A 17,986-nucleotide genomic window follows, 5' to 3' on the forward strand; every position below is an offset into this window, starting at 1 on the left:
TTATTTTTGCATGCACCCATTCACCCATCCCTCTATACATGCATGTTCCTATATCTTAATTTCTTAATGCATGAGCCCATCTATTTGTCTACATTCATCTGTGTGTATGTTCCCGCTCACCCACCCATCCATGCACCCACTTACCTATTCCTTTATGCACGCGCCCACCTATCCATCCCTTCAGGTATGCATGCACTGACCTATTCATCCATCCATCCATGCATGCACCCACATCCAATCATCCCTTCATGCATGCACCAAACTATTTATCCCTCCATGCATGCACCTGTCTATTCATCCATCCATCCATGCATGCACCAGTCTATTCATTCAACCATGTATATTTATCCATCCACATGTATATTTATCCATCCATGCATGCACCTGTGTATTTATCCATCCCTTCATGCATGCACCAGTCTATTCATCCATCCATTTATGCATGCACCAGTCTATTAATCCATCAGTTTATGCATGCACCAGTCTATTCATCAATCCATCCATGCATGCACCCACATCCAACCATCACTTCATGCATGCACCAGTCTATTCATCCATCCATTTATGCATGCACCAGTCTATTAATCCATCAGTTTATGCATGCACCAGTCTATTCATCAATCCATCCATGCATGCACCCACATCCAACCATCACTTCATGCATGCACCAGACTATTCATCCATTCATTTATGCATGCACCAGTCTATTAATCCATCAGTTTATGCATGCACCAGTCTATTCATCAATCCATCCATGCATGCACCCACATCCAACCATCACTTCATGCATGCACCTGTCTATTCATCCATCCATCTATGCATGCACCCACATCCAATCATCCCTTCATGCATGCACCTGTCTATTTATTCATCCATCCATCCATCCATTCATGCATGCACCCACATCCAATCATCCCTTCATGCATGCACCTGTCTATTTATTCATCCATCCATCCATCCATCCATTCATGCATGCACCCACATCCAATCATCCCTTCATGCATGCACCTGTCTATTTATTCATCCATCCATCCATCCATCCATCCATCCATGCATGCACCCACATCCAATCATCCCTTCATGCATGCACCTATCTATTTATTCATCCATGCATGCACCAAACTATTTATCCTTCCATGCATGCACCTGTCTATTCATCCATCCATCCATGCATGCATGCACCTGTCTATTCATCCATCCACCCATACATGCATGCATGAACTGAACTATTTATCCATCCTTCAATGCATGCACCCACATCCAACCATCCCTCCATGCATGCACCTATTTATCCATCCCTCCATGCATGTACCTACCCGTTTATCCATCACTTCATGCATGCACTTGTCTATTTATGCATTCATACATGCAGCCATTCATCCACCCTCCCATGTATACACCAATCTATTTATCCCTCCATGCATAGACCACACAGGCTTTTATTAATCCATGCATCTATACATCCATTTCTCCACACATAAACCTATCCAGTCATGGGTCCATCCATCATTGTATTCCTTCAAGCATTAAGCATGTATCCATTAAATAAGCTGTTATGAGAGGGTACACCACTAATACACCTACAGCCAAGTCTAGTACAGTTTAGCACATTGGGGCATTGTGATACCTGGGCTGTCTGGGAGGTCCAGGGGGATCTTCCTGCCTCCTGCGTGTAACTGGGGTGGTGTTTCGCTTGCTGGAGAAGAAAAAAGATATTTGGTTGTGGGGTAGAAGGATTTCAGCTGATTTTCTGACTTCAATAATCAGCATTCAATAATCCATTAATTCCATCCCTGCCTCCCCCATCCCTACCTGAGGAACATGTCCAGGTCGATCTCCTCTCCAAGTCCCAGTGATTCCTCCTGCCTCCTCTCTCTCACCTCGGCCTGAACTTTCTTTTTATTGAGAGCGCCTGCCAGCCAGTCTCCCTCTTCCTCCTTGCTTTCCTCCTCCTCCTTCTTTCTGATCTCCGCTGTGGTTCTAGAGGTTTCCGGAGAGCTGGGTACAGCTCTGAGCTCCTCAGCAGACTTTGGGGTCGCTCTAGATGCTTTTTCTCCTCCGTGAGATGGAGGAGGCTTTAGGCTCTGGGGTGCCGTCTCTTTCTTCTGCCTGTTGTCCTCCTCATCATCGTCGTCTTGGTTCAGACCAAGCCAGTCTGAGGCTGGTCGGCTTGGTCGTGTAGAGGTTATTATGGTGGATGTTGCGGAAGAGGAGGTGTTGAGTTTGGGCTTGCGCTCTGGAGAAGAAGAGCTGACGTCCTCGGTGGAGAATCTAGGCGAGGGTTAGGATTGCACATTACAGAGTGGATACACAAGTATAAGCACCCCAACCCCCCCAGACATAGCCACTAATGTCTGTGTAGACACCCGGCCAGAGGATAGCACTGCTGAAATTCAAACTCAGATCTCAGCGGTGGTGGGCTAGCATAAAAGATTGCTGCACCACCCGAGCGCCTCATTTATTTAGATAAAAGTCTAAATTTAGATTTATTGATTTATTTCTAAATCAAACCTTACGACAGGAGAACAGATTAAATAAAGGCATGTATTATTGTTGAGTGTATTAGGTGCAGCAGTGTTGTTGGGATTTTAAAGTCCTGTTTAAACGCACTGACCTCTTAATTAGGAACACATACCCTGTTTTCCTTTTTCATGCACAATGTGTTTTTATCTTTTATCAGTGGACACTTTCTGATCACAGGTTTTTTAAAATCCTAACAACACTGCTGCACCTACTACACATAAACCAATACATCACACATTACCATGTGGGTAATGCAGTGCTGAAAACGCCCCATCAAACAAATATCTGGTCTGTGGGGGTCCTCGGGAGGTTCTATCAATTAATAAATGGAGTACAGGGGGAAACGGCGTGTACAGAGTGACAGATGGAATACAGTCAGTAATTGTATACCCATAAAGTTCATCTTTAGATTATAAAATGATCATTAGGTATGCCTATCTAGTTCATACATCCATTGAAGTGCTCGGTGAGTGTGTGTTTATATACATATATGATCTGCTGGCTGGCCGAGGCCCCTGCACAAGGGATGGTTGATTCAAGAAGAGCAGTGCGTGACTCTCCGTACACAATACTGCTCTCAGTGAGATCCCGTTTCTGGCAGGTAATCAGTAGTGGAGGGTGACTGAATAGGTATTGGAGGAGCCATGTTATAGTCAGGTTGAAGCTCTGCAGCAACTGAGTAAATTACATTTAGGGAACTGGATACGACAAGATTGGGAGGAAAAGATGTAACAAATATAAATCAAACAGGAGCAAGGAATCATTCCTTTGCTAATAAAATCACCTGAACTTAATAATACGGAAGGGTGTCCACATTGTTTTGGCTATATAACCATTCAGTCACAGAAAATGGACAGTTTTGGAAATCTTTCATACCCAAAGACACGTCCATTACAAGTGTATGTAAACTCCTGTTATTCAAATATGCAGATCTAATATTCGTAAGGCTGTGTGATGGATGTGTGTTTGCTTACCGTACAGATTGTCTGCGGGAGGTGCGTCCCTCTGGGGTTGACGCCACCGTGGGTTGGTATGAGCCAAACGTGAAGTCCTCATCTCCAAACATCGGATCTTTAGTGTCTACATTCAGTCATAAATAGAAACGACCAAAGTTAGTGGGATGAAATTACAGTGTAAAAGTCCTGCAGAAATCTTTCCATTAATCAGGTCTCAAGCAGATCTTTGTACCCTCGTAACCATGTGGGTCACTTTAAAATCATCACAAATACCAGACGCCCAATCTCCACCACTGCCTAAAAGTGTACCAGTAAGACTTCAGATCACTATGCGTCACTGATTTTCTCAGACCAGACACCACATGGTCCTTGTTCACGTCTCCAAAAGAGGGTCCAGTACCTCTCTTTACCAAAAGAAAATCCTGGAAGACCCCTCAGCTCAGGGTCTGCAGCCAGAAAACTTTATTGGTAAGCTAGCAACCACATACTGGGAGGCACAGATGCCACATTTTTAAACTTGGCATACAAACTATCAGGAAGAAGTCTGTCAAGCTACATCCAGGTGGTACAACCTAGTGGTCCACCAGATACCCTGCCAGGCACTTAAGATTTAAAGCTGCCTGAACACCAAACCATATTACAGGTAAAGGTAAGAAGATAAAGATAGAGAGATAGAGACATAAGCATTACATATGTAGCAGTTAACACTGTGATGAACTCAGAACTGTCATTTCAGGTTGGATGGTCATCTTGATTTGAACTTAGTATATCTTTTGTATAGATATTTTGGCATACCTTTGCCAGCTGAGTTCTTCTGTGCTGGTTTGTCTGTTTCTCTCTCTGGTTGGGTTGCGTCTTTTTTCTCACCGGTTACAGGTCTCTCCAGCAGACGAGGGGCAGTTCCAATTCCCAAAATCTCATCCAGTCTGGTGCGTGCTCTCTGAGGAGTCTCGCTGCGTGAGAAGTAAACCAAATGTGAGAAAACGTCAAGCGCCCATGAACTTAATATCTGGTTGGGTCATATTTAGCTAAACGACTACAACCAAACTCTTATAATAGTTCATTATTGGAATTTGGCCTCTGTAAAAGGTTTTTATGCATTAACTGGCAGTTGATGGTTCTGCCACATAATCTTAATATGGATATTAGTATCGTAATACAATAGTATCTTAGTAGTATCTTAATATTAATTCAAAATCAAATCTACTACACAGCATAATGTCCAAAAGTCAACAACAATGTTTTAAAATGTTTTACACAATATTATGGATGTCATGTACGCCTTTATGGTGCAGATTCTACCTCTCTTTCTTTGGGGTAAGTCTGCTGCCTCTGCTCTTTGGGGTGTCATTAAAGCCTAGTGTGTCCATCAGGTCGTCTTCATCATCGTCAAACATCAACTCTTCTCGTTTCTTAGGGGCAGGTTCAGCAGGTATCACTGATAAAACATAACAGGTCATGAAACTTATTGTATACAGTGGAAGAAAAGAAGCATTTAACCATAAAAGTAGAATTTGATGCCTGCAACACAGTCAAAAAAGTTGGGACAGAGGCGTGTTTACTCCCATGTTCCATCAGCTTTCCTGTTAATGAGACTTTTTGATGGATTGGGAACTGAGGACACTAATTGTTGCAGTTTTGTAAGTGGAATTTTTCTCCATTCTTGCTTGATGAGACCCCATCTGCTTAACAGTCCGCGTCATGATGTAAAGTTGGTGAAAAAATAATATAAAAGCTATATTAAATTTACTTTTTGAAACATTCCGCAGTGAGCAGGTACGTTTGATAAAATCACTGGTTTGACTCGTTTTTACTGCATTTTACAAAATGTCCCAACTTTTCACTCATGTGCACAACACTAAAGGACAGTTGGTGAAGGATCACATTTGGGGATTTGCAGAAGGTAGTGGCATTTTGGGGTCGCCAAGTCTCTAATCAGATGCCACTTACTGTACATGTCAACAAACTACACAGAAGAAAGTATTTTTTTCTTACTACAAACAGAAGCGCTTGAAGTTCGCTAGACACTAATGGAATATTAAATGGAACTGTGGGGTTTTATGGCCAGACAGGGAAAAATTTGAGCTATTTAGATATAAACTTGCATGAAAAGAAAAATGGTTTGACAAAAAAACAGAAGCTAATCCTACTGGTAAGAACAGTGGATGATCTGTGATGTTTTGAGGATGCTTTACTTCTAAAGACTATATTTATTTTATTTATTTATTTAACAGGGACAATGTACATTAATCAACATTTTTGTTTCCACATCAATGTAAATGTACCAGAGTTAGCTATAAAGCTAATTTCCATCTGTAGTCCCTAGGCAGGTTATTGTTGTAGGGTTGGAAGCAGTGTCAATAGCTCAGTAAAACATTATACACAGAAGAAGCTATTAAAATACACACATATATACACATAAACATACATACATATAACATCACAAACAGTAGATAGAAAAATATGTGATTATCAATGATAACAGGTTTGATTTGCTTACAGCCATGTCTTCAATTTATATTTAATAGCCACCTAGTTGAGATCTATGACATCATGGACTGATAGATGCTTAAGCTGGGTTTGGCTCTTCCAGCAGGACAGTATCAAGGGTTAAAGGGGTGGCACGGTGGCTCAGTGGGTAGTATTGACGCCTCACAGCAAGAAGGTCCTGGTTTCTGTGTGGAGTTTGCATGTTCTCCCTGTGTCTGTGTGGGTTTCCTCCGGGAGCTCTGGTTTCCCCCCACAGTACAAAGACGTGCAAGTGAGGTGAATTGGAGATACAAAATTGTCTATGACTGTGTTTGACATTAAACTTGTGTAATGAGTAACTACCGTTCTTGTCATGAATGTAACCAAAGTGTAACACATGACGTTAAAATCCTAATAAATAAATTAAGAGTTAAAGTATAGACTTATCAAGTGTTAAAGTAAAACACACTAAATGCATGGATGCTAATAATGCAATAAATAATGCAATAAATGCATGTCTGTTAAAACCACAAAAATAAATGGACATCAATTACTGATCAGACTTCACTGTGTATGATTTAGCTTATTGACCAAAAATAAACTGTTTGCCATAATTTTTTACCCATCTTTACCAATAGGGCCAATAACACTGGAGCTAACTTTATGTTTTATCTGAAATCGGTCTGTTATTGGCGATTGGGGAATTGGGCAAGATCTTTACGAAGAACCACAATATTAAATTCACCTTGTTGCTCGTTCTTCTTTCTCACTGGAGAAGCTGAATTTTGCTTCACTGTTTTCCCTGATGGACCACTCTTCGTTCGCTCTGGATCCAGATCATCCAGCAGGTCATCCAGATTATCATCAACGTCATCTGATTAACACAAACAACAACCAGCACTTGAGATAATAGATAATTTCAATCAATGTAATCCTCACATCACTATGGATTTCATTCACATACATTTGTAATTACATGAGATTTTCAAAGACTAGCCTACAAAAGTGATCATGATGAGGTCAACATTGTAACAATTTTGCATGTCAGGGTATTTTAAACTGATCAGCTTAAATACCTGATTAACTTTAATATGGGCCAAACTGTTCTGGCCAGATGACTGGGTTTATACATATATTCAAAATAACAAGGGGTGTCACAGCCAGTAGTGGTGAGTACCTACAGACAGTGGTCCAATAAGGGACAAAGGACAAAAGACAAAATCAAAATTATTAACTGTTTTTGTGTTGATACCTTGTTTGGCAGGTGTGAATTCAACTGCATCCTCCTCTGTAATAACGCAGCATTCAATAAAGACAAAATAAATCATTCATATCAAAACAAGTGGGTCGCCACATAGAATTATATTCTGTTTAATTATCATAACAAATACTTGCATAGGGCTTTCTTATGCCGATTCTTTTTACTTTTATATTTATTTCTTTTCTTTACTTTTATATTTATTCCAGTTCTCTCCTGCTGAGTCTCCCTGATCAGATTGGCAACTACCAACCTGGAATTTCTTCAAGACAAATGAAGTCAGTAAGACGGTGCAATTTTATATGAATTACAATGTTTAAAATAAATTCTAGTGTACGTGTGTGTCGGAATGGGAGGGGGCACTCAAATAAATGGGACTTCCTCAAGGACCCAACTGTAGCTGCATGGCTCGATTCAAACCCACAACCTTTCAACTGATAGCCCAAAGCTCTATCCATCAGGCTACCACTAAAACAACTAAACTCTGCTGATTTCATTTCCAGTTTAGTGGGCTTTGGAAACACATTTCAGCTATGAAGATTTTTCCTTCTAGATAGACAGACAGACACACAGACAGATATACAGATAGACAGATAGATTAGAAAGACAGAAAGACAGACAGACAGATAGAGAGAAACAGACCGACAGACAGACTGACAGATAGATAGATGGGCATATAGACAGATGGACTGACAAACGGACGGACAGATAGACTGATAGATTAGATAGATAAGACAGACTGACAGACAGACAGATACATTAGATAGACAGAAAAACCGACAGACAGATAGAGAGAGAGAGAGAGAGAGACAGACAGACAGACAGACAGACAGACAGACAGAAGACGGGCATATAGACAGGTGGACAGACGAACGGACGGACGGACAGACAGATTAGATAGATAGACAGACCGATTAGATAGACAGAAAAACAGATAGACAGATAGATAGCCAGATAGATTCAATAGATAAACAGACAGATAGATTAGATAGACAGAAAAACAGATGGCCAGATAGAGAGAGAGACAGACTGACAGACAGACAGAGAGAGACAGACCAACAGATAGATAGATAGATAGATAGATAGATAGATAGATAGATAGATAGATAGATAGATAGATAGATAGATAGATAGATAGATAGATGGGCATATAGACAGACAGATGGACGGATGGACAGACAGACAGATAGACAGACCGAGAGATGGAGCTGAATGAACTCACCCAAAAAGCTGAACTTCTTGTAGTTTCTAACTGGAGCAGCTGGAGCAGAGCTGGTCTTCCTCTCCTCTGGCTCAGCAACATCTGTATGGAAACAAACAGTGAAAAACTGAGTAAGCAATACGCAAAAGAAGAAATATTATTAGTCCGGACATTTTCATCTCTGGCTTATTTATACTGTATATTGTAGAAATTACAGATTTTTTTAGCATAGCTATTTTACATTTAATGCAATTAAAACCACAGAAACTGTAAAATGCCTCTAGTTGTGAAATATGTTTGGTCCCGCTTTTTTTTTTAACTTTGCCAGGATGTGCTGATATTTAGTGGACTGCATTCTTTTATCTACTCGTACTTAATGCAGGGTTAGGTTTGGTCTGGTCTCCTAGTGTGGTAACTTCTTGTTTAGATCCTTCATTTCTGGTGGTGGTTCTCTGAGGCGGGGCAGAACCGGGGTTCCTTTTCGAGCCAAACAGATCAGCGTCCATACCATCAATGTCCTGTGAGGGTGAACAAACATACACACAATATAACATGTTATTTATTTATTAAGATTTTCACGTCATGTGGTAACATTCATGACAGAAACAATAGTTACTTGTTACACAAGATTAATCAGTTCAAATTCAATATCAAACACAGTCATGGACAATTTTGTATCTCCAATTCACCTCACTTGCTCGTCTTTGTACTGTAAGAACATGCAAACTCCACAAATAAAGAACCCAGACCGCTTTGCCTAGGAATCGAACCCAGGATCTTTTTGATGTAAGGTGACAGTGCTACCCACCGAGCCACCGTGTCGCCCTTAATATAACATCATTAAGAAAAAAGCTAATGGGAACTAACAACAGTGGGTGTTCAGATGGTGTAGTGGTCAATTGCACTGGCACACTATTGCAGAGATCCAGGTTCGCGTCTTGTTGGCCGTTCACACAGACATAATTGGCTATTGGCTATCTCTGAGGGAAAGTGGTTAAAAACTCTAGTCATTGAGAGGTGCCGGTCCCAAAACCAGATAAAAACTGTGCCGAATCAGGTGTGTGGACCAGAATGATCATCTGTGGCGGCCCCTAAATACAGGAGGAGCCAAAAGAGTGAGGGATTCTAATAAAAGGGATTCTACAACAGTATGAACGTGAAATTTGAAAAGATTTGAGATTAAGGTAGCGTATGTTTCAAAATTATGTTCGATGTCAAGAGTGGAACTGACAGGCCAAATCCCATCGAATCTTTTTGGAGCAACCATACAGATCCATATTGTAACAGTGCTTTGGATTTTGCTGCTTTTTTCCAACAGCATGAGCAAGCAAACCACTGCACCTTAGAGATTGTTACTGCTGCCAGTGTAAGACCTAAAGGTAAAAAATAATTTTTATTATATTATAATCACCTTCATGCTCTCCAGCAAAGCTTTAGGATCTGCCTCGGACACCTCAGAGTCCTGCAGATAAAAAAAGAAACATGGTAAAGGTTCAGTGACATGCTAAAATATACACTGGGTAAGACTAGAGTCACTAGAAAATGTCAATGTGTGTTGGCATCAATTCTACAAATATGAACAATTGTGTTGAGGAAGTAGAACAATCATTTTAATTCTATAGTCACTAAGGCATGAGCATCTTACTGGATGTGCACATTGAAAACAATGTTTTTCTCCCCAGATTTAAATGCAAATGTGACTTCAATTACTTTATGTTGAAAGATTCAAGCACGGGCGCTCGAGTGGCACAGTGGTCTAACGTGCTAACATAACCCTGCTGAGTGTTTGAATTTTAGAGCCGAGGACCTGGCTGGCCGGGCGTGTTTAAGGGAGGAAAAGTCGAACAAACTCTCTAGGACTGGTCTGGGTGACTGAGTGAATCATATGGAGCTTAGCGTCGAGAATTAGACATGTGTCGCAGGGGGTGTGTGGTGATCCGGCTCTTCATAATCAGATCAGGGATCACAATCCGGAATTGGAAATGACTAAATTTGGAAATAAAGGGGGAAACACCAGAAAAGTAGTTAAGCAGGCTTTGTCCATGCCCCAATAATACAGTTGCTAAGAACGTTTCCTCTAGACGTAAAATAGCAGTATAATGTACAACATCTGTCTAGAAGCATCTGCATTAATTTTGTTTCTGCACTGATTTATTCTGGAGCTTTTTTTGTATTAAAGATGTCTGATTAGTGTAAATGACAACCTGGCCACAGCAATGGATCAGTGTCATTCCATGGCGTTTTCCAGCCCTGCACCCAGTGTTTCTAGGTGGCACCCAAGCAAATATAACTCTAACCACAATGATGCAGATAGTAAAAAAAATACTAAATGAAAACTATATTCTAAAAATACATAATTTACTTATATAGGTTTTTAATAAACAAACAAAACAAAAAAATGCCAAACTACAATGTGCTAGAAAAGCAACCACAGCCCAGCTTACCTCCTCATCTTTCTGGACTTCCTCTACCAGTTTGTTGAAGAAATCATCATCCAGCAGATTCCTAAATTTCCCCATATAAAATACTGGTAAACAACATGCATCATGCATAAACTATTGTATTATTCATTTCCATATTTTGTTGAACTGTATGCTCTCACCTCTTGCCACTTTGTGTTCGCAAGAGCCCTGCTGGCCTGCCAAGGCCTCCAGCGGAAGATCTGGGCTTGATCGGAAGTTCTGGAGAAAAAAGGGTAAGAGAGGCATTTTATCACTGTATTAGCCACTACAATCCAGTTTTGAGAGAATACACGGATTTAATGAAGATGTACGTTTGACATTCTGTTAACAGTGTGATTACAGTGGTCAAAAGAGATTTTGTTTCTTGAACACTTTCGGGTGCATCTTATGTATTTTGAGCCGCTGATAACAAAAATCACCTCGAATTTTTCCTATCACATACTATTTTATTGATTCATGATTGTTAAGACATAAGGCTGTCTTGTTACACAGAGGCAATGTATATTCCTCAGTACCTGTTGGTATGCTGCACACATCAAGAAAACATATCAGAACATGGAACTGTTGTTGAAATACATCAAGTACAGCAACTACACCTGAAACATCTGGAGATTCAAAGTGGCACTGCTTCTTGGATTGCAGCTCAGATATACCAAGTATTGCTGCTTCATTTGCGATTGACACAGCCACTAAAAAAATCATATTACACTAAAAAGAACTGGCCAATTTGCAGAATTTAACTCCAGATATTTTTGCCTCCACTTTACATAAGACTCAGGCTGAGGAGAAAAATTATGAAAGCAATGAACAAAAAGGGGAAAGGTTTTCGTTATTTAAGACAAGTGTTCCCGAGAATAACTGATGCCAAGATTAGTGAAGGCATTTCTGTAGGTCCACAAATCTGACACATCATGAATGATCTGGTGGTGGGACCTGAGAAAATCGCTTGGAAATGATTCAAGGATGTTGCTGAAAATTTTCTTTTGCGACTATTGACTGCCAAACTTCATCAAACTGGTTGACAGCCTTCTTTAAGCTTACAAAGTGATGAAGTGCAACATGTCATTTAAAATCCATTTCCTGCATTGACACTTGGATTCCTTCACTGCTCATCTTGGTGCAGTAAGTGATGAGCATGGCAAATGCGTTCACCAAGACATTGCCACAATGGAATGTTACCAAGGCCACTGGAATCCGTCAATACTGGCTGACTATTGCTGGACACTAATATGAGATGCAACAGATGTTGAGTAGAAATGAAAATCAGCAGCAAAACACTTTTAGCTCGGTTGAGCTAATGACATGTATAAGATTTTAATGTGTTATAATCAGTAAAACTTAATCTCATGTTTCTCAAAATTTCTAGGTGGTACAGACAATCAGAAACTACATCTGTGTTCAGCTCGAATAGGTCTGTCACAATCACCAAAAAAATTCAAGGAAACAGAACTTTTGCAAAAAATTGTTGTCCAGTGTTATTAATATTTAGACAGTGGTCGTACCATCAGAGTCGTCACCCAGCAGATCCCCCAAAACGTCATCTACAGAACCTAAATGAAGGAAGATGTTAGAATGCACATATGGGCTTAATAATCAGTTATTTAATAAAACAGGTATAATAACACACTTCTCACCTCGCAGTCCTTTCTTCTTCTTGGAAGTCTAAAATAGTTTAAAGACAACATGGTTATAATAATGTCTACATGTTTACATACACTAGTGAGGGAGATGAAGAACATTTTTGAGCCAATGACTGGAACCCTGATTAATTTTGTGTAGGTTACATCTTGTTCTAGTATAAAAGCTCTGACCAGTAGAGACATGTTCTCCACAAGACTTAAGATTTGGAGAATCTGGAGGCCAATTCAACCTCTTGAACATGTTGGTAAGTTCCTCAAACTATTCCCGAAGAAGAAAGGTGACTGCCCATGAAGGGTGTACTTAGTCTGCAACAATATTTATGTAAGTGATATGTCAATGTAACATCCTCATAAATGCCAGGACCAAAAGTTTTCCCAGCAGAACACTGCCTAGAGCATCACGGTGCCTCAGCTGGTTTGCACTTTCCCATAGTGCATCCTAGTCCCACATCCTCACCAGGTAAGTGACGTGCTGTACTGGCCGTCCACATAATGACTTTTCTAGCATTATGTGGTACAACAGATCTTCTGTAGATTCAGACCACATGCCTCACTGAGCCTTGGGTGCCCATGACACAGCCTCTGCTTCACCCGTTGTACCACTTTTGGTAGATACTAACCACTGCATGCCAGGAACACCACACAATGCCTGTCGTTTTGGAGATGCTTTAATCCAGTCGTCTGGCCCTTGTCAAAGTTGCTTAGACACATTTGCCCATTTTTCCTACTTCCAACATGTCTTCCAACTGACTGTTCACTTGCTGCTTAAAATATCCCACCCTTTAACAGTAATGAGAAAATCAATGTTATTTACATTCAACTGTCAGATGGACAGAAGAAAAGCCCTATTCCAGCTTTTTTGGCCATGTGATCAGCAACAAACTTTAGCAGAGTGCTTTAAATGATGCATCTATGTTCAAGGTGATGGAAAGCTTCCTCTTAGCATATGACTGGGTTTCCTTTTGACCTTGGCAGGAGACAAATGTTTCATGTACTTCCCTTTTAAGGGGTTTAATCATACTAACTCTATTTATATGGACACCAAGAAGTCAGCACCTTACCTAATTAAAGTCTATCATATTTACTGATAACAATGAGGTCATGCAACATAGTAAAATAATATTTTTTTATTTTCTGTTATTGCTGTATTTGTATTCTGGACCCCACAGATTGTCAGAAAATCCACAATAAACTTATAAAACAACTCAATTTTGAGACGAACAAAATCAGAACTTTACATCTTCACTTACTGGCTAATTTTGTCCATGAACATGCACATGTAGGTGCATTTTGTAGGTATGCTGTATCTCATCCATTTCTCTGAACAATTCACCAGTCCCTTATCAATTTTTATCAGCTACAGAAAATCATATAATCCAAAATAATAATTATAAAACGGATAGTTCTGGTCCTAAAATCTGATTGGCTGAGCCGTGTTCGAAGCCGTTGTAAAATCCCTGATAAACGCACACCTATGACCACCTCACATCATTCCATATTAATACGCCACTGAATAGAGAAAGTTAATGTTATTTTCGCCCTCACGTTGCCTAGCAACACTGTTAATCGGATTACCTTGCGTCGCGGAAGAATGCTTTATTGTAAGTTTATACACAATAAATACATTTATGAATTAAACATTGTTGTATTTATTATATTTTATGTTGACCGCCGTTTTATAAAAGCAATAAGCCACTCGAGACCGTACGTTACTGTTACGATTTTAGCACGGGGAAAGAAGTTTTAGGCACTCCGCTTCGCGTCGTGCCAAAAACGTCATCCCCGTGCTAAAATCACAGTAATGCACGGCCTCTCGTGGCTTATTGCTTTAATGTTGGTACCTCTCTGCAGCTTTCCATTGGATTCTGAAGCACAACTGGTTGGATTTAATTCCATTTAGTCACAAGAGCATTTGTGAGGTTGGCCAATATGATCAGGCAGTGCTCTGGATCAGGGTTAAAGTTTATCCCAAACTGGTGGATGTGACTAGCCAGAAGGTAATCAAACTAAAAATAATGCTTTTGGGTGGAGCTTAGTTTGTGCATGGTGTAATTACCATGGTGAAACAGTAAGGCAATCCCCGAACTGTTGGAACAACAAAGTTGGAAGCAATAATTCACTGAACATATGCTGTATTTTAAGATTTGCCTTTAATGAAGCTAAGTGGCCCAAGATATTAGAAATGGCACCAGATCATTACTCCTTTCTCAGAACTATTCCTTCAAACAGTGTATCATCCTGACGTTGCTTTCTGATACAGTTTGGAACTCAGCAGATTTCAACAAACAGTAGAGGGCAAGTTATAGCCTAGTGGTTAAGGTACTGGGCTAGTAATCAGAAGGCCGCTGGTTCAAGCCCCACAACTGCCAGGTTGCTTTTTTTTTTTTTTAGATAAAGGCATCTGTTATATGCCTAAAATGTTCTGTGAGCTAATGGCTGAGCTGCTGTTACGCCTAGACGTTCCCCATTCCCAATAACAGTAATGACTGTTACAGCCCTAACAGGACCAAACATTTGATGAGCTGATATGTAATGTATTTATTTATTAAGATTTTAACGTCATGTTTTACACACTTTGGTTACATTCATGACAGAAACGGTAGTTACTGGTTACACAAGATTCATCAGTTCAAGTTTAATGTCAAACACAGTCATGAACAATTTTGTATCTCTCAGTTCACCTCACTTGCACGTCTTTGGACTGTGGGAGGAAACCGGAGCTCCTGGAGGAAACCCACACAGACACGGGGAGAACATGCAAACTCCACACAGAAAGGACCCGGACCGCCCCACCTGGGAACTGAACCCAAGACCTTCTTGCTGTGAGGTGACAGTGCTACCCATTTAGCCACCAGCTGACATGTAAAAACTTGTAATGGTGCCAGTTTAGTATGATTTAACTGTTAACGTTTGTCTAAGAAGTTGGCTTGGCTGTGTCCTAATTTTATGCACCCATAAGCAATGGATGTGACTAAAATGTTAGAAGAAGTGTCTACATACTTTTGGCAAGCAGTGTATCTGCATGAATGCATTTAATCAGTTAAAAAACCCCGATATACTTACCATGATTAAAACAACATTCAAGATGAATGAGATTAACCAGAGTGGCTAATCTCTGCTAGCTAAACCACGGCGTTCCTGTCGCCATTGGTAACCGCAGCTGACAAACCGCCGACTCCGTTCTTTATTAAATATATACCATGATTATTACCTCTATTTTTATTAAACACCACACTACCATAATAAACACAACCTAACCGACTCATATCTCCTGTAAACTGGTGTTCATTTTTATTTATATTACATAACTCAAACGGTTTCTGCTTTTTCTCAGCATTACAGTTTGAATTCCCGAGCCTCACTTCCACGAACAAACCACTTCCTGTTTACCTTACTGCATTATGGGTAATGTAGTTCTAAAGTGAGAATGAGAAATGTAGTTCTCCGTTATATTTTATTGTAGTTATCATTTTTTTAGTTGTATTATTATTAATAGTATTATTATTATTATTATTACTTTTATTATTATTATTTTCCATAACTCTTACATCGTTTTCCATTAATCATGTCAATTATCCTATCTGGCCGGAGCTTCTAAAGTTCTTTAAATAATAACCCAGCCAGTTCAATTGGGAGCAAATTTGAGATTTATAAACAAAATATTACTTTGAGACAGTGTTCCAGATTTGAATTGTATAGGGCCTCATTCAGCTAATCTGTGCTTGGACCTTATTATTATTATTATTATTATTGTTGTTGTTGTTGTTGTTGTTGTCGTTATTATTATTATTATTATTGTTGTTGTTGTTGTTGTCGTTATTATTATTATTATTATTATTATTATTATTATTATTATTATTATAAGCTATGTGGAGTTAATTCATTAAGACTCGTTAAAAACAATCTTTTTTATATGTGTGATACAAATTTTATAATACGTAAGGATGTGAAGAAGATCACCAGGGGGCGATAAGAGCACAATACATTTTAAACTGAGCACTTGTTGCACAGTAGACGCGCACTCACATCAACATCATCTACATTGTCAACAACAACAATAATAATGTCAGTAAACTACTACTTATAATGATATTAAGAAATGAATAAGAATAAGAAGATCAGTAAACTAATAGTGTTAATGATCATATCAATAAATAGTAATAATGTGATTACCTAGGTCAAATCACAAATTAGCCCAACAAGGCCCTATACAATCCAAATTTAAAATTGGTCCCAATTGAACAAAGTGTGGCTGAGTTATTATTATTATTATTATTATTATTATTATTATTATTATTATTATTATTACTCAATAATAACAATAGATGAATGGATGGACAGAGAGGTAAATAGATAGATAGATAGATAGATAGATAGATAGATAGATAGATAGATAGATAGATAGATAGATAGATAGATAGATAGATAGATAGATAGATAGATAGATAGATAGATAGATAGATAGATAGATAGATAGATATTGTAACACTGTGATCCATTTTTTCCTCAAACAGAGGAAGTTCGTTCCACCACTTGGGTGCCAGTACAGAGAATATCCTTGATGCGTGTCTTCCCCAAAATTCTTCTTCTTCCTGCTTTTTTAAAATGTCCCAACTTGTCCAGAACTGGGCCCCATAGATGTGTGAGTGTAAATTATTAATGTACTGACTGAGTGGAGACGAGAAATGACACAATCTGTATTGCGCAATAATTACAGCTAATCCTGCACGTCTTTCACGAGCACACGGTGTGTTTCCACTTCACTGTGGTATGTACGGTATCATTAAATGATCAGTGATTCGGTTCTTTTTCACAGGATTCAGCTTTTGTTCATTAGACAGACTTTATCATAACGCTCACCTGAAGGTCTACAGCTGAAGTGAAAACTTCACAAACACCTGAGAAAGACGTGTACACTATACAGACAAAACTAATGTTATTGAGTTATGTGTTTCAGCCACAACGATTGATAACAGGTGTAATAAAGCAATTATATACATTAGTAAATGCTTCCAATTTTGCAGCAACAGTTTAGGGAAGGCTCTTTCCTGTTCCAGCATGATTGTGCCCATGTGCACAAAGCAAGATCTATAAAGACATGAAGAAAAGCTCGTTTTAAAGAAACTCCAGTGTCCTGCACAGAGCCCTGACCTCAGCCCCTCTCAACAGCTTTGGAATGAACTTGAATATCAACTGAGGCTCTCTTGATCAACATTAGTGTTCAGCCACATGGTCACAAATTCCCACAGACATACTTCATAGAGTTCTCAGAAGAGCGGCTGTTGCTCTAGCTGAAAAGATCATGTAGAGGTCACTCTATTTTTTTTTCTTTATGCACTTTCTCCCCTTTTTCTCCCTTTTTAGCACGTCCAATTGCCCGATTGCCTCTGACACATGGGCAGCATGCCATATGCATCTTATCACCTACACTTTGACGAGTACAGTGCAGCTCACCGTTGTGTACGGAGAGACACACC

The 17,986-nt window shown here is 39.5% G+C and overlaps 1 protein-coding gene across 2 annotated transcripts in view; it reads right to left on the bottom strand.

Annotated features, from left to right (window-relative positions):
- The window catches only part of LOC134309243 (fas-binding factor 1 homolog), a 33,437-nt gene extending 17,638 nt beyond the window's left edge, over positions 1–15,799 (bottom strand). The window contains exons 1-15 of one of the 2 annotated variants that reach the window (XM_062990892.1): positions 15,573–15,799; positions 12,504–12,531; positions 12,372–12,419; positions 11,010–11,088; positions 10,852–10,912; positions 9,819–9,869; positions 8,781–8,925; positions 8,429–8,509; positions 7,201–7,236; positions 6,694–6,822; positions 4,782–4,917; positions 4,275–4,432; positions 3,498–3,603; positions 1,813–2,271; positions 1,628–1,696 (exon numbers count right to left, since the gene is read on the bottom strand). In XM_062990892.1, coding sequence (XP_062846962.1) covers positions 1,628–1,696; positions 1,813–2,271; positions 3,498–3,603; positions 4,275–4,432; positions 4,782–4,917; positions 6,694–6,822; positions 7,201–7,236; positions 8,429–8,509; positions 8,781–8,925; positions 9,819–9,869; positions 10,852–10,912; positions 11,010–11,088; positions 12,372–12,419; positions 12,504–12,531; positions 15,573–15,575 — 1,589 coding nt within the window. In that variant the 5' untranslated portion in view covers positions 15,576–15,799. The remainder of the gene's footprint in view (positions 1–1,627; positions 1,697–1,812; positions 2,272–3,497; positions 3,604–4,274; positions 4,433–4,781; positions 4,918–6,693; positions 6,823–7,200; positions 7,237–8,428; positions 8,510–8,780; positions 8,926–9,818; positions 9,870–10,851; positions 10,913–11,009; positions 11,089–12,371; positions 12,420–12,503; positions 12,532–15,572) is intronic. The other variant, XM_062990893.1, reaches the window with a different exon arrangement.
- Between the last annotated feature and the right edge of the window lie 2,187 nt (positions 15,800–17,986).

This window comes from Trichomycterus rosablanca, chromosome 2, assembly GCF_030014385.1.
Source record: "Trichomycterus rosablanca isolate fTriRos1 chromosome 2, fTriRos1.hap1, whole genome shotgun sequence".
Lineage (NCBI taxonomy): Eukaryota > Metazoa > Chordata > Actinopteri > Siluriformes > Trichomycteridae > Trichomycterus > Trichomycterus rosablanca.